The 23219-nt window shown below is 42.4% G+C and overlaps 1 protein-coding gene and 2 non-coding genes across 8 annotated transcripts in view; all 3 read right to left on the minus strand.

Annotated features, from left to right (window-relative positions):
- Nucleotides 1-2678: 2678 nt before the first annotated feature.
- The window catches only part of RIC8B (RIC8 guanine nucleotide exchange factor B), a 113672-nt gene continuing 93131 nt past the window's right edge, over nucleotides 2679-23219 (minus strand). The window contains exons 9-14 of one of the 6 annotated variants that reach the window (XR_009246774.1): nucleotides 17572-17691; nucleotides 15780-15928; nucleotides 14448-14531; nucleotides 10402-10540; nucleotides 9582-9758; nucleotides 2679-3996 (exon numbers count right to left, since the gene is read on the minus strand). Coding sequence is in view for 3 of the 6 variants with exons in the window: in XM_004589575.3 (XP_004589632.1) it covers nucleotides 3885-3996; nucleotides 17572-17691 (232 nt within the window). In the remaining 3 variants the exon portion in view is untranslated. The remainder of the gene's footprint in view (nucleotides 3997-9581; nucleotides 9759-10401; nucleotides 10541-14447; nucleotides 14532-15779; nucleotides 15929-17571; nucleotides 17692-23219) is intronic. The other 5 variants (XR_004995280.2, XR_009246775.1, XM_036492465.2 and 2 more) reach the window with 5 other exon arrangements.
- On the minus strand, nucleotides 6617-6748 carry LOC118757631 (U6atac minor spliceosomal RNA). The gene has a single exon (XR_004995301.2). It is a non-coding gene; the product is annotated as a U6atac minor spliceosomal RNA (small nuclear RNA).
- LOC118757663 (U6 spliceosomal RNA) lies at nucleotides 11758-11861 on the minus strand. The gene has a single exon (XR_004995320.1). It is a non-coding gene; the product is annotated as a U6 spliceosomal RNA (small nuclear RNA).

A 23219-nucleotide genomic window follows, 5' to 3' on the forward strand; every position in this document is an offset into this window, starting at 1 on the left:
TAACCCGTGTTTTCCAAGGACATCCATATTAGACTCCACAGGCTGTGGGAGCAGTTATCACCCTTCCCCCATCAGGGTTCATTTGGAACTACAGGACTCAGAAATGATTGTGTGGGTCTCCCTTGGCAGGGTGTGGCCTAACCGTGCTGCAGCAGGCACCCTTCGGAGAAGTGTGGTCCTGTGTAAACCGTGAGCGAGGCATGCCAGCGCCCCCTTCCCCAAACTGTCCCGTCAGGCTGTTCTGGCATCTTTCAGCCCCGGGGCAAGGTCTCAGCAGAGTGCCCGCATCACACCTCCCAGGTCTTTGGAAGTGTTTCCCTGGCTTGAAATCTCTCAGTTGCTGAAGCCTGCCTACCTTCCCCTGAGTTTGTTCTTAGACCATTTGATCTTTTTTCCCACTGTGCTAATCACACGGCCCTGGTTCTGACAGGTGCTAACCTTGCTCTTCCTGGAAACACACAGTTTCCCACCCCTGCACGCCCCATTCCTCTGGAACTGCAGCAAGTAGGCTCCAAGAGCACGCCGGCCGCTCACTGGACTACACGCTGAACGTGCTTGAGACAGTAGGTGCCAGCACTGGGTGACACATGTAGGCCAGGCTGTGACTTGCATTGCAGAGGCTTCTGCCAGCCTGCTACTCTATGGCAGGACAAGGGCCATGCCTGGTTCCTGTGGCTCTCCAGTGCTGGCCAGGTGGGCACTGCCTCCCAAGCTGTGTGCCTTGGGGTTGGGGTGGGGAGAAGGGCCATCGAGGCCTGAGGTCTCCTCTGTTAGGAAAAAGAATACTGAGTTCAGGCAATGAGCGGTGCTCGCCACAGTGCGTATAATGGAATATCATGTAGCCGTTAGCGTTTGAAGGATATTTATTGACATGCGAAAATGCTCACAATGTTAGAGAAGAAAGCAGGGTACAAATCTGTAAATACAGCATGATCCCAGTCTTGTAGTAAAATAAATTATATATGCATAGAAAAAATACAGGAAGGAGATACACTAAAACAGTAACAGTGACTTTCCCAGGGTGGTGGGATTTGGGGGTAAATTGTTAATTTTATCATTTTCTGCATTTTCCAAACCCTCCACAATGAATGAGTTATGTAACCTTCAGGAAAATGGAAGCTGATGTAGGCAAAACTTGTTTCTGGGAGGCAACAGAATGGACATGGCGCTAAGAGGGGATGGGGAGGGAGGAGGGGAGCCCAGCTGTGTCCTCCCTTCCAAAGAGTGACGACACAGGAAGAGGGGGGTGGTCACCTGGCCTGCCTGCTTCCCGGGACCCTTAGGGGCGTGAGAGTCAGACGCCTGGTGGCTGTTCGATAAAGCAGCAACCCAGACGTCTTGCTTTAGGCCCACTAGGACCCACGCTCTGTGCACTGCTTCCCCCAGGTCCTAGAGGGCAGTGGGCAGAAGGGTGCTTGGTGTGGTGGTCGGGGCCTACTGGTCATGCCCACTGCAGAAGCGGAAGCCCATGACTCTGATTCCCCATCTCCAGTGAAAAGCCAGCACCAGCTGAGCAAGTTCCCACTTACAGTCCCACTCCAGGTCCCCTCCCTCCTTACAAAGTCCTTCGGACTGGCTTTGCTGAGATAGTTATTGCTTAAAACGGCCCGAGCCCTCCCACCGTCCCCGTTCCCAGCGGTGAGGTCCCAGGAGGCAGTGTGGGTCCAGGTGCGGTGCAGCGGGGCGGGGGAGTGGTGCGGGCAGCCACGCTGTCTGACCCGCGCCACTGGCTGTGCTCTTGGGGGAAGCTGTGTTTGCCAGGGCGGCCCTTTGAGGCGAGCTATGGAGACCGCCCTAACCGGCCTGGCATCTCCCGAGGGTCAGTCCTGACCCTGTGCTCTTCTTCCGGTTCTCCCTCGTCAAAAAGGAGCACCCGCCTTAAGCAGGGCTGCTGAAGCACTTCCTGTGTGTGAAGCCAGTAAGACGGCATTCACTGAGGTAAGCTGACAATCATGCCAAAGTTACTGCTGTAGAGATTACAAAAATACTCTAAAAATTCACTTGTAGATTGAAATAACAAAAATACTTAAATGTCCTTTTCTGAACTTTTTTCCACTTAATCTACAATGGGAAATTTCCAAATTTCATCTCACTTGGTGGTTCCAACTTCAACTATTTTGGATGAAAATGTATGCATTCTTCCTAATCTTTTGTAACTTATTCTGGATTTAAGTTTTTCTTTTAAACAAGCCAGATCATGATGAGAATTCATCTGGGGCCACACTACCACACACACACCTGGAGGACCTCCCCCAGTGCGTCCAACTGGCTTTTTTTCCTTTCGGCACATCTGCCTTCAATATAGCAGCTCTTTCCTTCCTCTTTAAGTGGGATTGAAAGCCAGATAACTAAACATGTCTGAAATGAATGCAAATTTAATACAGAAGCCAAGAGTGACGTTCTTGATGGGCACTCTCCTATGAAGAAATTGTAACAAACTCGGTGACATCATTGCGGCAGCTCAAAGGCCTTTTAAAAGAGAATTCCTGATGTTACTCTGCCAGATGAGTAACTGTTGCATACAAGATATTTTCACTAACACTCCACAAGCTGTATACACCCTTACGAAGGCTATTATGGTAAGTGACATAATGGATGTAAAAGCGCTTTCCAGAAATATAAACTGTGAAACAGTACTGTTTAGCCCATACATTTACAAAGAAACACACACAGATGGCTACATTGAATCAACCCCAATGTTTTATTTAAAGTTGTAAAAGGCAGTGGTTAAGCACATTATGTGTGTGTATGTACATATGTGTGTGCTCACACACACATACACACACATATATACATTTAAAGGAAACCAACCCCTTTTCAACTTTAGCCACTGATCAACTAGGCCCACTGTTGCATGATGCAGTTTCTACTTCTTCATAGGACCAATTCTAAAAGTAAAAATAAAGAGTCGATCAGTTTAACTGTAACTATTTGTTTCTCTTTTTAAATAAATAAAGTTACCATTAAACTGATCATATGGTAAAAAGGTAGAATGTATACACACTCGTGCGCACACAGTCCCCCGTATAAAACATATGACCCATGAATGACCTATATGTACAAATGGGTGCCACCGCCTCCCACCTGGAGCAGAGGCCACGCCAGAGCTCCCTCCACTCCAGGAGTGGAGGATGTGTCTCTGGTGTGCTGCCCTGGACCCCAGAACGCTTGCTCCCTGGGCAGTGCTACCAATGGTGGTTCAGTTCCATGGTACTAGTGTTCAGGTACGTTAGGGAATAAATAGGCATTTGTAGCTGCCTGAGAACTAAGCCACCATTTATAACTCTTAGGAGAATGTATTCTGAAGTCTTAGCTCAGTGACAGTTTGCAGGTCTGGGGTTCTGTGTCTGTGTGTCTGTGTGTATACTTCTACATATTTATACAAAATCGAAATGAAGAGCGGGGCTAAGTTTACAGAGCAGCTTGGCTTCCACCTCACCGGTCCTGACCTAAGGAGTCCTTTGGCCCTGGTTTCCCACTCCTGCTTCTCGCGCTCAGCTGCTGGAGGGATCGAGAGGGGGCGGCTCACCCAAGGGAGAAGTGGACACCGCTAATCTTCTGCTAAGATTCTTGGCAAAGAGAATGGCCAAGTCTCACCCAGGAATGCTTGGCAAAATAAAGTCCTTCGGTCCCATCCTGATGAAATGGGATTACATCTTTGTTTATTTCTAGCCCCTGGAACTCTAACTGCAGCTCTGTACAAATGCCTCGATATCGCAAAAAACACAGGATCACCTCTTAAATATGCTGATTCTCAATGAGTAACCAGGTAATGTGTTTCTAGCCAAAGCAAGGGCATACATGTTTTAGAGAAAAGATTCCCCTGGAGCTACAGAGAAAAGATGCTGATAAAAGCAATATTGAGAGTTGAGCAGGTGACGCTTTCAGTCCGTGTCCGAGCTGGTCTCTTCGATGACGGAGTACTGGCTGAGTGCTTCCTCCAGAGGCGTTATCGTCCCATCAGGCTTTAGTCCCATTGGTTTAAGCAACTCCTCTCTGGAGAAAGAGATAAAAGAGAGAGGAAAAAAAGTATTCACCAGCATCATACACACACCCCTCCCCCACCCAAATTCACATTCTTGTTAAAAGAAACGTCCTTAAAACCACGGCATTTTCCCCTCAGGCTCTCTGTGTGTTTGTAATAGGAAGATGAAAGGGGCATGGAAAGAAAGAGGAGATAAAAGACTTCATTCACACAGGCCGGACCTATGAAGCCAATTCAGAGGAAGGCAAGTCAAGGTCTATATGGGCTCAGGACAAGGGGCAGGTCTCTTCTGTACTGAATAATGAATGCCCCCCCGCTTTCTGTGGGTTCATTTTTAGTGAAGCTGAAGCAGCCAGAGCGTCACCTATGCCAGTGGGTGAGGCACAGTTACGTGGACATGCAGACACTCCATGGAGTGCAGCGAGCCTGGCAGTCTGCAGTGACACGTAAGCCCTTGTTGGTCAGCTGGCCTCTCCAGCTTTGCTTTCCTCCTCTCATGCTTTTTCTGTCCTCCTTTTTTTTTTTAATACCATTGCTTTTGTTTGTGGTAGTTTAATTATGGGATTGACAGCCATTTTAATCTCTTCAAAGCTGCCCAGCCACCTTTTCAGCTAATCCAATTATATCTACTCCACAAGTTACAGCCTCATCTAAAGATGATCAATTATTGATTAAGCCAATCAAAAAGTATTAGGAAAGATTTAATCTTTTCATAGGTTCTTATTTATTACATGGAGATTATGGCAAAGGTACCTGTTGAGTTGCTAACTTCAGTCCTCCTCCCATCCCAAAAGGTCAGTAGTGTACTTAACAGTGGCCTTGAAGAGAGCCGGGAGTTGCTTAATACTTCTCACAGAAATAGGCACCACCCCCTGCCAGCAGGCCTCTAATCAAGAAACCATATGACAGCAGCCGTAATGCTGGTGGGATTTAGACTAGATGGAAATACTGAATTTCTCCCTCTCCCTCCTTGCTGTTGTCCTTTAGGTCTCCTTCCTAGGAAGAGGCAGCCAGCCACATGCAGTGTTACAGGCCTAGAGCAACCTCCTGGAGGGTAGCGAGTGGCGCAGTTACACACTAAGCCAACAGGAGCCTAAGCAAGCAGCTCTGGCCATCTCCAGAAACCTGCTGTGAGTGGCTGAATAAGTACTGAGGCTCCTCAGTGTTCTGAAGTAGAAAACGTGTTTCATTATCTAAGAAATGAGGTCAAAATCACGGAATTTCAAGTTGGTAGGGGCCTCGGAGATCATTTAGTCCAACCCCTTCTTCAGACTTCAGTGACTTGCCCAAGGTCACTCAGCTTTGAGAGAGCTGGGCCTGGGCCATGGGTCTCCCCCAATCCCAGCGTCTCTGAAACACACCACATCCAGGTTCACAGCCCTGACTGCACTGGAGGCACACATCCTGGGTTCACCTGCGAGCTGTGTCATGTACCAGGAAGGAAAATAGCACTGGGTATAGCTGCTTTCTTGAGGAGTGGGCAAAACAAATGCATGAAAACAAAACAAACAAAACTTAGACCACAATGGAGCAGATGCATGAGCTATGACAACAGCCTGTGGCATCTCCTGTGATGACGCACCCATCCTGCTGCCTGGGGAGGGCAGGGAGAAACAGCACCGACGAGGTGAGAGGACAGAGGGCATTTCAGGCAAAGGAGATGGAGGAGCCATGAGGGTCCAAATGACCTGTGTGATTCTGTAGACCCTTCTTGATAGTTTCTTGCCTGTCACTTTGGTCATGAAGCTGGGAAAGGGCCCACTATTTGGAGAATGAAGAGGTTCAGTGAAGGGGTGGCAGGAGGGAACTCTGCAAGGATAAACTGAGATTCAATAGTCAGGTGTCTTAAATGCAAAAGCAAGGCACTTAGATTCTACCCCAGGAAGAGCCTCAGTCAGATTTGTTTCAGAAGCATGTACCTCAGGCACGGGTGTGCTAGCCACTGGAACGAGAGGCTGAGAGAAAGTCACTAGGAAGTCTGTAATGGTGTGTGGGAAAGGAGTCAGCTGGACTAAGGCCGGGGTTACAGGAAGAGACAGTAGATGTCATGACCCACTGGAAGAGCAAGGCCTGGCAGAGATGAGTGAGCAGGACAGTGTTTCGGTGGCTGCAGTCTGCTTGACCAAGTGGGTATGGCACAGTTCAGGGGAGCCAGAACGCAGGAGATAGAGCAGGCCTGGTGAGGAGCTTGCATGACAACTAGCAGAAGTGTTGTTCAGTGGAAAGCTAGAAACCATCTACTTCCATTAAAATGTCTCTTTACTACATACACACACTTCAGCCACATTTTAAAATATACATTTTCCTAGCTTTGCCTATGCTGAAGGATTTAGTGCTGCTGCAAACTGATACAAAAGGAGGAGGGGACATGCTGCTGCTGCTGCGGATGGACCACTGAGGGTAAGAAAGTTCAGAGGCTGAAACGTTGAATTGAGGGTGCCATGAGGAGGGATAGGAACTGAAGGGCAAGAGATAGAAGGACCATCAGCAGATGGGACTGCAGGGATTTTACCAAGGACAGTGGTGCAGTCAGGTGGTGGACAAACCATTGTCCTTAAGGGAGATGAACACTAGTATGTGTGTCTACAGCACGGCACTGGGGTTACCTACCAATAAGTGGGCGTATTTGCCAATCAAATGAAGTCTTATCAGTTTCACCCCTCTGCTCTGATCCAGTTTTAACCATACCTGTGTTGTCAGGCCCGAGGGCCTCTTCCATCCTTGTCAAGGGGAGTGCTAGCCTTCCCTCCTTTCATGCAACACTCAAATCCAATTTTATAGTGGAAATTAAAATGCACATTAACTTTATGGCCAACTTGTGGGAATTTTTTACAGAAGGGTCTCAACATTCTAAATCTACTTTGTCAACCTTTCTTCTTAGGATTCTTTCTTCCTATCTATCTATCCATCCGTCCATCCGTCCATCCATCCATCCGTCCGTCCATCCATCCATCCATCCATCCACTTATTTGGTGCTTTGTATCACCCTCCTCCCAGCCCCTCATCTCCTTAAAATGGAAACTCCTTTATAACACTCAGGGGCTGGGCATTTCTGTAGGAAAGGTATTTGTGGAAACTGGCCATATATTTATGCACTTGTGCAAATGAATTAAGGCAGCAATGTGATGTAGAAAGAGCTGCAAGAGCTGGAGTGAACACAGCTGGCTGAGGTGCTGACCCCCCCACTAAGCAGCCGTATGATCTGGGGCATGACGCTGAGTCTCAGTATCCCCATTTATGAATTGGGGGTCATATAGAACTGGTGTGGGTAACAGGAATTATAATAATGCAGATCAAAGAGCACTGTGTGACTCACCAAGTGTTATTTGTCATAGTGTTACAGTGCAGAGCACACACCGGTTTTTCGAATCAGGCAAACTGAAGTTCCAATTCTGAATTTATCATCCTAAGACCTTGAACTCCTTGAACTTCAATTTCCTTAAAATTAGGATTGCATAATATGTGCAGCATAATGAATATAAAGTGCAGCTGGAATCCACACATTGCAGTCCCCCTTTCTTCATGCTCACAGGCTTCCCACTGCTAGTAAGTGGGGGAAGAATGCCGAAGCAGGTTAAAGATATGGCCCCGTCCTCAAGAAGCTTTTAGTCAGAAGATGAAACATACACACATTAAACAATACTGATAGAACTACAGAACAGGATGGAGAGGATGAACAGGCACAGCCCTGCTTTTCCTGCCCAACAGTTCTTCAATATGCTCTGACTCTATCTGAAATTTAAAGATTTCTTATTCCATTTGGTGGTAGGAGATGTGACTTCTTCATTATGGATCCCAGGCTTATTTCTCATATTCCTATTCTGCCTTTTCTAATCTTCCTTGCTGTCTTCCAACTTACAGCTCACAAATACAAAGGTGAAATGTCTGATAACTCTTTGATATGGAGACTATTCTTACAAGGCTTGGTAAATGACCTGGTTGTACTAGATTGTTTCCTCCCTGTCTGATCGGCAAGACCGGGACAGAGTGGACGCCTGCTGAACACCACAGACAATGTTCCCTCACCAGGCATGGGTAAGCACATGGGGGCAGGACACAGGAGACAGGATGCTGACCACAGGCTCCTTGGGGGAGCTGATCTTGGGGCCAAACTGTAATTGCAGTGATTGACAGTATCACAGGGAGCAAAGCGTCTCAGAAGCAGAATTAGTCAAGCAGAAGCAAGAGTTAGCTGTGTGCAGGGACTGGCACCAGGCTGGCTCAGCAGGGGTAAAGGAAAAAGAAAGCTCAACAGATGGAATGAAAGACGATCTGAATAGAGACCTGACTCCTAGGCTAACAAGTCTGCACTTCAGTACAGAGCCAATTTCGTCTTTAAGAGCCCCCCTTACTTAAGAATATTTATTAAAAATAGCTGTGACTACAAACTTTGAAAAACTAAGAAACCCAAAATATTCTCTATGCTTCTGTCATTGAATTTTCATATCCCTATGTGTCTAGCACAGTGCCTTGCAGACAGGAGATCCTCAACAAATATCTTAAACCAAATTTTTTATTTTCATTTGTTATTATCTCACATTTTCAGACAGAATAGGGAGTCTTTTGGTATCCTTTTTAATTACCAGACTGGAAAAACTAAATCTTTGGGTAAAAGATTCACTTAATCATCAAGATTTAGAATTAGGAAACATGCTGACATTCTATAGGCTATTCTGCATGATGCTTTCTGGGGATTTCTTTATGTGTTTAGACTATGAGCAACTTGAGGGCAGAGTCCATGTTTTCTCTGGCTGTGATCTGTCTATCTGGTATGGCTTTTAAGAGCACACAGCAGGTGCACAGTAAACATTTACTGGAAGAATATCAAACATGGGGAATGGTATACATGGAGAATGATACAAATCCACTGTCAGGAATCACTCCCTGTTGGTTTAACCCTGATGAGGCAATGGCATCAGATACTCTGATATTGCAGCACATTAGGCCCCCTTCTAACCATACAAGGTAGGATTCCCGACCACTAATTGGTGTGGACTTGACTTCTTGTATTTGGAACCTGGAGAGGTACAGGTTGCAGTTTCGTACCTTTGACTAACTTACTATGTGTCCTTGGGCAAGTCAGTTGCCTCACTGGGCTTCAGTCTTTCCACTTATAAAATGAGAGGTTGGACAAGATGATCCCCACTATTCTAAGTGAATTTTAAGAGACTACGTGTTCTGCTACTAGCTAGTTTTAATCTCTTAAAAGCTAATTTTTAAAAGATGCTCAAACTTACTGCTAAACCTTTGCTTTTAATCAAGATACTCTAACCCTAATAGTCAAAGCACCCTGCCTACCTGTCACTGACATGTACCGAGACCACAAACCCTGTCCGCAAATCTACCAGCAAATGACTAAATGATTATGGGGTAAAAGTACAAAGCAATGGCAAGTCTTACAAAGAAGGATCCAAATTCAATCACGGCTTCTAGTACACAGGTCACTTCATGAGAAACTGCTGGTCCTACGTCATGAAGGTCCTACCTAAGAAGGATGGCTAACTGTACGTGTATGTCATAGAAAATGGAGATACTATGTATTAAAGTGTGTATCAGGATTAAGGTATTCACATAGCAATAACTCCTTCATACTTACCTTCAATGCTATATACGGGCCTTAACACAAGTTAAGACTGCCCTTGTTATCATCAAAAAGTACAGTGATGTCTACTGGATAAAGAGCCCATTCTAGGCACTGTGACAGTATCATGGCGGGCTTCTCATCTGATCAGGCATCTGGCCAGGGAAGAGATAAGCCTCCAAGAATGTTCAACTGGAACGAAACATCATTTAGAAATTTGATCTTACTAAACGATAAGGAACCATAATCTGTAAGGGCTTGGCCAGGCAAGAGGAGACAGATAAAGCATGTCCAAGGAAGGAAACCCTGTTTTGCCCCAGCCTAACTCTGTGACTGTTGATGGAAACCAAAACAAAAACCTTCCTTAAAGATCTAAGTGGGGGGGTGATGGGCTTATACCATATTTAATTCCCCCCCCCCCCAAAATATCTAAAAATGTTTTCCTGAGCCACCATTTTCCTATAAGTCCTGTACTGGAGTGATGGGCTTATGTGCTTTTCCAAACATTACATAGGCCCTTTACTTTTTATTTTTTTAAGGCTTCTGGTTCCTGTGTGATTATTTTTCCCATAAATGACAGTGCAACATTGGGGCTAAACACTAACATACCCAGTTGCACCACATTCTAGACTAGGTCAGATGTATATGTGTATAAAACACCTTACTTGACCTGGAAGCAAGAGAATACTCTTGCTCACAGCACATGTTTTTGTGCAATACAAACAAAGCATTCAGTTCAAGTGTACTTGTTGAAAAACAGGACATAATTAAGCAGTTGGCAAAATGCATTCTTGTTTCCCACTTGCAGATCTCCCAAGAGTCCCTTCGAATTTACCTATACGAGATTCAGCTTCCCGCTTGCCACTTAGCTTGATAACGACTCAAAAATCATTCCCTTGTTTTCAAGGGCTCTTCTTTCTTGTCTGCTCTGTGTACTACAGGGCAGTATTGACACATGGAATTAATGACAGGGTCTGTAATGAAACAACAGTCATGCAAACACCACTCTGCTCTTTCCATAAAACAGCACGTTAGAGACCTATTCACCTCCCTCTAATTGAGCACTGCATAATAGTTCCGATCCTTTTATGTAACATTTTGTTCTATGATTAGAAAAGAAGAATGGTGGGTGTCTATGAGGCATTGCTTCTTTCAATCACCCCCTGATTAATTCTGTTTTTAATGAGGGTGGCTGCTATTTAGACAGGTTCTGTTACATACTTGTTTTGTTGACTTCTGTACAATGTATAACAAAACCCAAGATAGGATAATTGGGAATCATTTCTTTGGCTCTGGGATTCCTGCTCTTAATGTAAGGTTGGCTTGGAAAAAAGAACCCTGACATTTTAAATTAGTCATTTCATATTTAATTCTTTTTCACATTGGAAAGATGCGAAGAGAAATTAGTATAGAAATAAGGCATTTTAATTAACATAGTTTTTCCAGAATGCCTGTTAGAATGGACCTGTGATGGCCACAAGGAGGGGGCCTGTGTGTAGTCTTGGCTGGAATTCCAAGTTCAGGAGCACATCTTTTTCGCTGTTTAATATTACTAGAACTGTTATACAGTGAGTGCAGTGGATTTCTGGATAACTTGAAATATGTTTTAAACCCATTTTTTCCACAGAAATAATATCAGCTTCGTGGCTAGTTAACATGCTCAGAGACTGTGAAAGATACTTCGGGATTTATGGTTTCCTGGTGCTCAACAGTGTCACTGATCTCCAACCCAGTAGAATGGACAAGTCTGGTGGTTTTCTACAGCAAACTCAGAGTCGGTAGGCTGCATCTTGTAAAATGATTTTTGAGATCCTATGCTCAGTCCTCCTATTTGGCGATGGATACAAGGGGAAAAGTAAAATGTGCAGCATAAAACACTCACTCCCAAGACAGGTGGGTATGCCATATCCCCATGTCCTCCCACTTCGGGAAGTCTTTTCAAAGTCAGGTTTTAATATTGTGATGATATGTACAAGAAATTCTTAGAATGTCCACATTTATCCTTAAAACAATTAAGTAAAACAATATAATACTGGAAAGCTTATTATTTCCCCCATAAAGCTGGCTAGTTTTTTGTTGTTTGGTTTTCCATGTTATTTCGCATTTAACCTGACATGCAAGAAGAGCTAAACTATGGAATGAAAAAGCAGGCATGTGTATCCTCTGAATCTTAACTCTTTCTTTTTTGTTGTTAAATATGGAACGTTTCACAAATTTGTCTTATCATCCTTGCGCTGGGGCCATGCTAACCTTCTCTGTATTGTTCCAATTTTAGTATATGTGCTACCTTAATTCTCTTCTACAGTAAATAATTTCACTCTCTGTATCCTAAGTGCTTTGTGTTTATTTAAAAATTATTAGTCTTATTTAAAATTATTTCATTGACAACCTTCAGTGTAGTTTCTAACTTTTCAAAACAGGATAAGGTTTGGAGCAGTTTTTAACCAAACCATGGACCTAAGATCAGGCATGCAATCTTTGGAGCATTTATTCCTAACTCAATAATATCTCTTTCCCTATTTAACCCACAGGGCAAGTTTATCAGTGGAGATAACACTTACGGAAATATGTTTAAAAGCTTAAGCACTATGTAAATATTAGTTTTTATTATTCTCATTTCTGTTAGGATTGCATGCAAAACTTAAATTGCTAACCACCTCACATTAAACAGCATGGTTAAAAAATTGTAGGGAAAGATGTTAGAGTTCTGGAAGAATAAAATTGTTTTATCATTAAGTGCTGGTGTTCTTTATTGCTTTCTTCACAAAATTTTTATATCCTACTGCCTACATTAGCAAAGTAACAATTAAAACAAGAGGTTGACATGCCAACTGACTGTTGATTTAAGCGGTAGAAAGGAATTCTTATGTACTCTTCCCGGCTGGGAAGACTTAAAAGTTAAAGGAGGGGCTAATGAGGAGAAGTCTGGAGATGAGAACTCTGAGTAGTTATTGCTACTACAGATCCACAGGACAATTGCTGGCAACAGGCAACACAAAAGTAGCACATCCTACTGCTTACTGGAAGGAGTCTGCCAGAACCTACAGATACACAATGTCAAAACTCTCCAAATTAATTTTTCTGGCCATTTTAAGAGTTCTAATCTAAGTGGATCCAAGATTCTTTAAATGAATTTCCAAGCAATCTTACAATACATTTTAATGACAGAGACCAGAGGTGTCTAATATGAATATAATCACAAACCACAGTAAAGTTATATATGGTATTAAAGGTTTAATAGCCACAGAGAAAGAGGTAAAATTCATAATTTATTTAATACAAAAATCTTATTTCAGTATGTAATCTATCAAACAATGAGATAGTTTACCTTTTTTTTTGAGAGGCAGGGAGCACTAAGTCTTCAAAATCTGAGTATAACCCAATTTGGATTAACCAACACAGATATCTGGTGGTTACCACATGGAAAGGATTTTCTTTTAACAACTGGGCCATGTTTCTGACATACACCTGGAGCGTCTCCTTGCTATCTCATCATGTGGTAGGGATAACCACAGTTTGGTTTGTTTCTTCTTTTTTTTGAGGAGAGTAAAATAACTAGGTATTTCAGTCATAAATCCTTTTTGTTTTAGCAAGTTTAAAAATAAATTTTGTGTTAAATGGGATTATTCCTATATTTGGTCCCTGTATTAAGAAAGCTATGTTCCAAATAGTACAAATAATGACCAGCAAAATCAGTTATCAGTAAGGAAGACATGTAGAATAGTTATTTATATAAACGTAAGTTTTAAAAACATTTTGATGGTAGGCAACAGAAGCAAAAAGGCAATGTACCTTGTTAAGCAGTAATAGGGTAAGGACTGAGTAGAGGATTAATCAATTCTGGTTCCAATTAAGGAACTAAAGGTGATTAGAACAGTCAAAACAAAACTGTAACCTGAAATATTATTTCCTTTGGCTAGTTTAAACTTAAACCAGTCAATGCACTCTCCCTTTTCCTGGAGGGGGCACCCTTCTTATGAGTAGTGTGCTGTAGTCAAGGCAAAGGCAATTGCATTAGCCACACTGGACTTGCTTACCCCAACACAATTCCCACCCTAATCTCCTGCAGGAGTTGTAGGGGCTTATTTTTTTTTTCCAAGTCAGAGAAGGAAAGAGGAGGTGGGCAATTGGGTTGATTTTTGCCACTTTTCACCTCTGCTCCCACATTAAAAATGCCAAACGAAGCTTTCTGTAATCTCATGCCTCAGGCCTTAGTGCTTATGTTTAATATATATATTATCCCTTTAAGATAGAACAGCTATAATATCTAGATATTTGGTAGCGAGTCACGACCCAAAATATTTTAGTACAATTTCTTTTCAGCATTGAATCTTCTGATATTTAGACAAGACATGCAACTGACAAAGTGTGCTTTAAAATCTTAACCTATGTAGGCTATTTTAATATAGCAATAAAACTGACATTCAAATCTTGGGATCAGCTGTGTCATTATTATCACACACAGGGAAATAATGGGGTACAAGGCACTGTACTAGCTAAACAAGATGGGATTTATTGAGTTCAGATTATTCTCAAATGCTTAAGACCTTCTGGTACACTGCCAATGCCCTTATCTACACACATCACAAATAGAATCCTTGTAGTAATGCTAAAGAAAAATTGCTTGGCATACTACTAAGCCAACCGGTATTCAATGAGAAGAAAGTATCTGATTATTAATCTGTCTACTCTCTTTGCACATTTAGGTGAAACAAAGTTGTTAAGGTGCTGATTTCCCTGAGGCTGCAGTCATGTCTACCATAGAGGCAAAGTGGAAATCAAACTTTGATTTTCACACTGGTGGTCTTACAGTTAGTTTTAGAAAGTGAGTCACATCTATGTCCTACACCAGGCTCAGTAACAGTACTTGGCATGACCAACCTTAGTCATCACTTTGGTAAGTGCTTTGGCACGGGCCACTGTTGCTAACCACCATCCTGGTGCAGGTCCTTCACATCTGCTCTCCTATGGATGGAAAAAAGGAAGGGTCTAGCGTCCATTCGTTGGCCACGCCACCTCCAATCTGTCCTTTTTACTCACACGCCTTTTAATTCAGGAGAAGAAGCTGATTTTACTTTTAAGAAGGAAAATTACTCAGACAAAACTACAGTACACTTTTACCACAATGAAGACTTGGTTGAATGCAGAACATTCTAGAATGACAGCTGAGGGAATGATTAGGAAGAGTCTGGCAAACACTGTGACAGACAGACACAGCAGCACAGTGGACAGAGCAAAGATCTTGAGTTCTGGGAAGGGAAATTCCTAAGCAATTTATTAGGAAGCTAGGAAGAAAATGTATGTCAAAGTGTTTTGCAAACTGTTAATAGGAAATGATTATCATCAGACAATAACTTGGAAATATTTTGGACAATTCTTCGGCCCCTGCTTCCCCCAATAATAAAGTCTGCTAATATGTTAATAAAATGTGATAAAATAACCTGAGCTCTTTGGAAAGATGAAAATATGAATACCAAAGACTTATTAACAAGATTCTTACATATTCCTCTCCCTGGAGTGAATGGTCATTTTTTTTTCCATTTTCCTATTAAATACCGCTTAAATTTTAGGATCAGCATTATTGCTGATCTAGCCTGTAAAGCTCAGTCATCCAGCAGAACGGACTGCTCTTTTTCCTGGGAGCTTACTGTTTAACCATAGACCTCATTTTGTCCTTATTTTCTTTTACCTTGTATTCTAGAAGAGGTTAGAGCAATTTCCTTCACTGGATCATGAGCTTTCTAAAGGCAGAGACTGTCCTGCACCACCCAGTTTCCCCGGGGCTTCCCAGCACAGGGCACAGCTTAGTGAACACTCTGAACTGTGTTGAATTAAGTCTGCTTTGACTTCACAGCATATATATTTTGTTGAAACCTCAGGGATAAAAAGAAAAGAGAAGAAACGGAAGACTAACAAGGACAGCACAACAAACATGGAAGATGCATGAAGAATGGTTTCATTCTTTGCATTCCTTTTCTGGAATGCCCACTGCTAGTCTTCATAGAGACTGTCACTGGTATTAGAACAAATGTTACAAAGCACACAAAGGCAAACAATGTAAAGAATTCCACCACACATCAAGCAAAAAGTTTACATGATTTAAGACTATTCTCAAGGATGCCTTTTGCTTCAACTTTAATGGCAAAATTGGTACCATCAAAGCCAACACAAGACATATTTGCTCTCCTTTATACATGCAAAAATGAGCATCACCTTCAGATTGAGTTGGACATCTGCTGGGTGTTTCCGGGTGAGTGTGCATCTCCGTGGAAGCACAGTCTAAGTCAGGTGGAAGCTTGGGCGTCTCACACTTGACGTTTGTGTACTGATTTGTTGGCAGCTTCTAGGATATGTGGATTCCCCTGAGATTAAAAGGAGAAGGACCTAGCACCTTTGGTCTCTGTGCCTGGTGAGAGGGAGGCCTTATGAAATACTGATGTCTCTCCCAGTAAGCGAAGTATCTAAATTACATTGCATTGTCTTAGCTAGTTCCTCCCCTCATCTGCACTTTTCTAGCTTGGCCCAACCAGGGTAGACGGGATACTGAATGGCGTTGTTGTTAACCATTAAACTCACATTACTGGTTCAAGAATGATTTATACAGTTTAACTGGTCTACTTTCCTAACCCTCTAGTGTGCTGTATATTCAGGTCCTTGCTACCACTTCCCCCTGTAGCTACTCCAGATCCTTCTGGAAATAGACAAGCACAAAGGTATCTCCTGTATGTACACACACATTTAGAAATTGTTATTTTGCCACAGACAGATTTGCCCTATCAGTATCTTCTTTGCAACCATCCCTTCATGGAAGGAACATGTCAGTTATATACAAAGGTATGGAGAAGGTAATTTGCAAACAGGCAACAATGTCTTTTGAAGATTTGCAGCATAGTCAGCTGTAAATTCTAACCTCGAGAAAGGATGGAAATTTAAAAGGGCCAGTAGGCAATTACTGAATTCTAGTCATACTTTGCAGGTAAATGAAGCTATAAGCATAATTTGAAAAAAAAAGTTGAGACTGCAGAGTGTCAGAATACCCACACTTGCCACACTCCGTCAGCCTCTGTTCTTGTCCATTTTCGTGCTGTCTTTGACCTAATGCTCAACTGGTTTCTCTGTTACACCCTTCTTTTCGTGGCTGTCGTCCTGGCTTTCCCATTCCAGTTGCTACTTCTCTTGACTGAGGCATACTAACCTATACAGTTATTAGGAAAAAGCAGATGACCAAAAGAACTTCACCTTGAAGTGGCAGCTGCCACGAACACACAACACTCACTCCAGATGGCTTAAAGGAGACAGTGACTCAACGTACGACTGGAAAACAGAGCAATTCAGCCAAGTATGAAGGGAGTTATTTTCTAATAACTCCTTCAAGATGACTAGTTACTAATTTGTATATACCTGATTTAATTCTTTTCAAATTTTGTTACTTTTGGAGGGGAAGGAGGGGTGAAGCAAAAGGAAGAGGGAAAACTGATTTTTGAACCCTTAAGAAAACTGTCTGCTTTCAAAAAAAAATTGAGCTATTCCTTTTTACCTTTTCCTGCTGGGTGTGTGACATTTTAGAATTCTTGGTTTCAGCAGCAACCCAAAAAGGCAGAACTGCAAACTTCTACTTCAAAAATGGGGTATGTGTAGGGGGAAGCACTTTGACTTGGAACAAAACCAAAACAGAATAAAACAAAAATAGCAGCAGCAGCAAAATCACTGAATCTAACTCACAGCATCTTTTTGGAGATAGGGCGGTTAGTTGGTTAAATATTACAGTGGCCTGGTAGTTACTAGCGTAGCCTTAAGAGTTTAAATGTTCCAGAAAGCACATCCAGAAGCGGCACATGTAGAAAAACCATGGTAGCCAAGAAGTATCGGAACTGCGCTGCCTGGGCCACCCTGTTGCAATCAACATGGATTTCCAGAGTTGCTGTTCTAGGGGAACTCTCAGTGAGAGAGACAAAGAAATAGAACATTTTAGAAACCAAGCAAAAAATGGATGGGAATACAATACCTGGAAAGTTTATCAAGCATGTTGACAAGTTTCATGGCTTCATATTCTTTTTGTTCTTCTGTCATTTCATCTATGGGGTTTGGCATTGGTTCCTCTAAATGACCAGTGATAAGATTAATGCTACAAAAAGAAAAAAAAGTTATGCTGTATGTTTTAAATTTTATGCTCTTTCTATACTTCTCTGGCCCAAGTTTTGGGTTATTATAAGAAAGAGTATACTAGCCAAAAAAATGGCAGCTTCTAATGTTATTTTATGGTATAGCACTACTGTAGGGATTATTTTTAAATGGATTTTTTTCTATTAATTTGCTTTGAAAAATGGGCTAGTAATTTTTCAAAAAACACTAAAATTGACTTGCCAACTTAAAAAAAAAAGCCTTATTGCTTTTGAAAAATACAAAGCTTGGTGCCGTTGGATAAATATCTTTGGATGCAACGCTTACTCATTAGTCATAAGGGGAAAACTGGTTTTAGATAAGGTGAAATAAGGAAATCCATTTTTGTGATACAACATAAAGTAAATGTGTCAAAAAATCTCTGGAAAAATGAAGACAGGCTGCAATCTGGAAATGAAAGCATGCCAATTTATAATCTCAGGAAATTAGTCCATTAGTGAAACCACAGAGGGCAATAATAAAAGATAAAGCAGAAGATAACTTTAATTAGATCTGATCTAGATTTAAAAAGGAATGAAATCTAGGTTATCAAGAAACCATCTTAGCTTTCTAAAAATAAGATTTACTACTTGCACAGTTTTACATGAATGCCTTACATAAACGTCTAGCGAAGCTCTAATATCAAATATTGTCTCAGATAACAGCTGAACTTTTTTTTCCTTGAAGAGGGGAAAGATAACTTTTCCAGGAGCTACTCAGTATCTATAACTTAAACATTTTTCTGGAAAAGTAGACAAATACAGGCAATTTTTAAAATGATCAAAAGAAATCTGCAAGGAGCAAACTGCTTTCTAGAATCAGTACACACCAAGGCCGACAGCCAGAGCTCCAGGGTGGGAAAATGAGTAAATCAGGGATAAATATAGAATGATGGAGACCTGGATAAATTAGAAAATAAGGTCTAAATTAAAAAAAAAAAAAGCTTGTGGGTCAAAACAAAGCCTCACAGAGATTTTCAGGTGGCCAGCATGCCATCCTTCCTTGAAATGTCTGCTTCCTTTCCTGACCTGGGCTCTTCTCATTTGGAATGAAGGCCAGCTCACCAAGTATCATCACAGAATCTGTAACTATTAGGTTTCTTCTGCTTTTTCCACATTCTTCCAAGGTTATGACAGAAAGTCTTCTGAAAGGATTCAGTGCTGACCAGCCTCAAAACTCAGATTTAAAACCTTTCCTGCTATTCTTGCATAAGACCTATGCATTAGAGCCACAGTGAAGAAAGGTTTTGTTCCGTTTAGAAGTCCAATAATGAAGTCTAATAATGAAAGCGACCGAAGCAGAGCTGCTAAGCTAGGAGAGGGGACAGGAACAGCACAGTTCCTTCCTCTTACTGGAGCCTCAGGCACTCGCAGGTACCCTGGGACAACTTGAGAACCTACAGGATGGTTCCTGAGTCTCAACCCTGACACTTAAGAAACCTTAAGGAAAAATCTTGGGTCTCACCTTAGGTCAACAAAATCTGTCTTCCTCTTTCTTTCCCTTACTCTATAGTTAAGTTTTTAAAGTGATTCTGATACTCAAATAACTGCTGGGTTAGAGTGCTTGTCTCAGATACACACTGTATACTATTGCCTATTCTCTTTTCAGGTGTCTATAAAACAAAAGGGCCTCTAGTGAGATGTCATCAATAAAAATACGTAATGGATCATGCTATTTCCTAAAAGTTAGGCACAAAAAGGAGCCACAAAGGCTTCTGAGATATGATGGTATCTTCAGCTAGCACACTGGAAACCATTTCCATCACCCATGTGCTATTCGCTCAGGCTTATAAAAACAAGACATCAGTTTTCACTGCTACCTGCTAAATTAGAAAAACAACTAATCTTTTTTGTTTAATTTTTAAGATTTTTTCTAATCAGAAAGATTTACAGAGAGAAGGAGAGAGAAAGATCTTTCATCTGTTGGTTCACTCCGCAAGTGGCTGCAACGGCTGGAGCTGAGCCAAGCTGAAGCCAGAAGCCTGGAGCTTCCTCCCAGATCTCCCATGCGGGTGCAGTGTCCCAAGGCTTTGGGCCATCCTCCACTGCTTTCCCAGGCCACTAGCAGGAAGCTAGAGGGGAGTGGAGCAGCCAGAATATGAACTGGCACCATATGAGATCCTGGCGAGGACTTCAGCCACTAGGGTACCTTGCCAGGTCCAGAAAAACAACTAATCTTTAAAAAATAGATACTTATTCTAGATACAAAACACATGCTAGCAGGCAAAGGAAATCAGGCCTTAAAAGAAAACAGGAAGGTGGGTATATGTATTAATTATATATAGAGTAAGCTTGTTTCTTAAGATAAGGTTTTCCTCAAATTTGACAGGTGTAATTTAAACAATTAGATCTGCAGATTGTTTTAGAACATTTTGACTTTAGCACAAACCACTGTGTGCCTCCAGGGGAAAACGTGGAATCCATCTGCTGTTGTGGGTACCACAGCATACAAAATCAGGATGTGACTTTTTGGATTAGGACACATTTGATTTTTCTCTTGACAGTTAATGTAAATGACACCTGCTTTCCATAAGTCCCAGCAAAGTCTCCTTGCTCCTAGCTTGATGTGAAGTGGACCACTACATTTAACAAGATCTATTGCACAAAAGCAATAGTCAGGCCTGACCCTTCACCCGTGCACTCATCCAAATCTCTGAGTCAGATTGTTTCTCATTGTTTTTTTTTTTTATAAAAACATCTCAGCGCTCCCTCCAACGCCCCATATTTGGAGGAATGTAAACAAAGTCACAGAAAGCACAAGGTCAGGCTGTGAACTGTGCCACTGTCTTACGGGAAAAGGCTAAGGTGCTGCGGTGGAAGGCAGGCACCTGCTTCACTCCAGTCTTCTGCAGTTCCCCTAGCCAACAAACAGCTGTCACCATGACAACAATGATGCGAGGTTTCATGAATAGATTATTTTCAGTTGAACAAACACTGGGAGTCTTTAAGACCTCAAGTTGTAAAGTCTGTTAGTATACAAACTCCAAATGTTCAGGTTTCAAATCCTTGACTCTTATCTCACACTTGCTTCTGTTTTCTTCCAGACTCTCAAACTGTGGCAGACATTGTATTGGGTGATTGTAATTACTGCTTTCTGCCAATTCATCACTGCTTCCCTCCCCAAACCCATGTGTCCAGGACTCAATCCTCTGCTTAGTTTGCTTTCCAATCAGGTACCAGATATCACTTCTATCTGATATTTCAGCATAAAGTGTGTATTATATATGAGCATTGTAAGAACTGGCAGCAGCTATAGACACAGAGACAAAAAGATGAAGACATACTAAATGATATGAGTAAATGAACACATCTGTAAATAGTGGAAATATTTTTCAGGTCTTTTGCTCTTCAAATTGTTGCAGTCTTTAGCCAACATCAGCAGCTCCATGTTGTTCAACAAGCTATTAGAAGTTTTCTCAGCTACGAGAAAATTCAGTCTCTAAAATGTGTGGCTGAAATTTTCCTGAAAGTATTCTGGTAAACAAGGAATTATAGGGGCTGGTGCGGTGGCTCAAGAGGCTAATCCTCTACCTGCAAGTGCCAGCCTTCCACATGGTGCCAATTTGTGTCCCAGTGTCTTTGTTTATGGCCTGGGTAAGCAGGAGGATGGTCCAAGTCCTTGGGACCCTGTACCCACATGGGAAACATGTAAGAAGCTCCTGGCTCCGGTATTTGGATAGGTTCAGCTCAGGCAGATGCGGTCATTTGGGGAGTGAACCAGGGAGTGGAAGAGCTTTCTCTGTCTTTCCTTCTTCCTGTAAAACTGCCTTTCAAAAATAAGTAAACTTTTTTTTTAAAGGGGCTATCAGTCACAACCCTATAAGGGACTATACAGATATGATAAGTGAAAAGGTTAAACTGTCAAACAAGACACTGAGGCCTGCTGTCAAGGGGGTGGCAGCAGCTACCCAAGTCCAGCAGCTGGCTGCCAGGTGAGAATGCGGGTGGCAAGCTGCCAAGATTTCCAATATTTCAAAAGAAGGTAAAGCATCCAGACTTCTATCTGAAGCACACAAATACAGATGTTGGCAATCAGGAATTAGGAGCTTCATCTGGGCCTTCCACTTGGGTGACAGGGGCCCCAAACATCTGGATTATCTTTTGCTTTTCCCAGGCCATCTGCAGGGAGCTGGACTGGAAGTGGATGCAAACTGGCTGGGATGCTGGCATTACACGAAGCTACTTGATCGTTACATCACAGTGCCAGCTCCAACAAGAAGCACTGTATAAAACCAAAAACCAAACCAAACCAAACAATACTGCCTGGAACAAGCCAAACAAAATCAGTCTATGTGCTAATAATTTGCAACCTTTCAGAAAGAAATCAGGATTTTTAGGAAACGGCATTTTGTAAGGTCAGAGAAGGAAAGAAATGGACAGGTGAGATGTGAAAGAAGATGTGATACAGGAATGAAGCCAAAAATGTCCTCCGAGGAAAAAACCAAACACCCCAAGTATCTGCCGTTTGCATGCCTGTACAAAGAGCAAAACAAAGATTTCTTAAATTCCACTCCCTGGTTCCTACTCCCCAAGTGCGTGTGAAGCCGGATGAGGGTAGCAAGCTCAAACATCTTGATATCCTAATGCTGGGGACTGGCTGAAAAAAAGAATTACTCAACAGCTCAAAAACTCATTCAACAAAAATTTACCAAGTGACTACTTCCATGTGCCAGACACTAGTTTGGGGACATCTCAATGAACAAAATCAGACAAAATGAAATGAGCCTACCCGACCCCTTTCCTAATGGTGAGAGACAACAACAGGCTAAATGAGTAAGGAAGTTTGTGTTTAGAAAGTGCTAATGTTGTGAGAAAAAAGGAGCAATCGAAGGCAGTGTAGATGAAGCCAGAGTAGCAAGTGCTAACAGGGCCTCACTGAGAAGGTGCTGTCGGAGTCGGTAGCAGGGAGAGGGGATCAGACACTCTCCGGAGTACAGGGCACCAGTCTGCCTCACTAGCCCATGTGAAGCATCAGAGTGAAGTTGTTGGCATGGCAACTGCACATGGAAAAAAAAACACGTACAGGCACACCACTGTACACACACTGTGGTTTGTAGCCAATGAAGAGTTTTGAACAACTGACTTGGTGTGACTCACAAATTGTAAGGATTACCACTGGATGCTGTGAAGCGGGCAATAGTAGTATCAAGGAGAGCAGTGAGGAGGCTACTAAACGACACTGGAGAGAGCAGTTTTAGCAGCAGCTGTGCAACAAAGTATGACTACAGATTCTGAATGTAGTTTGAAAAGAGTCAGAACTGCCTGCAGATGATCAAGGACCCTTTAAAAAGTTCATGGACAGGGGCCAGCTTTGTGGTGTCAGCAAGTCAAGTCACCAGCCGCAAGCCTAGCATCTTATAAGGACATCAGTTTGTGTCCGCTGCTTCACTGCCAATCCAACTTCCTGTGAATGGCCTGGGAAAGCAATAAAATGTGGTTCAAGAGTCTGGACCCCTGCCCCACGTGGGAGATCTGGAAGAGGCGCCTAGCTCAC

This window comes from Ochotona princeps, chromosome 15 (genome assembly GCF_030435755.1).
Source record: "Ochotona princeps isolate mOchPri1 chromosome 15, mOchPri1.hap1, whole genome shotgun sequence".
Classification (NCBI taxonomy): domain Eukaryota; kingdom Metazoa; phylum Chordata; class Mammalia; order Lagomorpha; family Ochotonidae; genus Ochotona; species Ochotona princeps.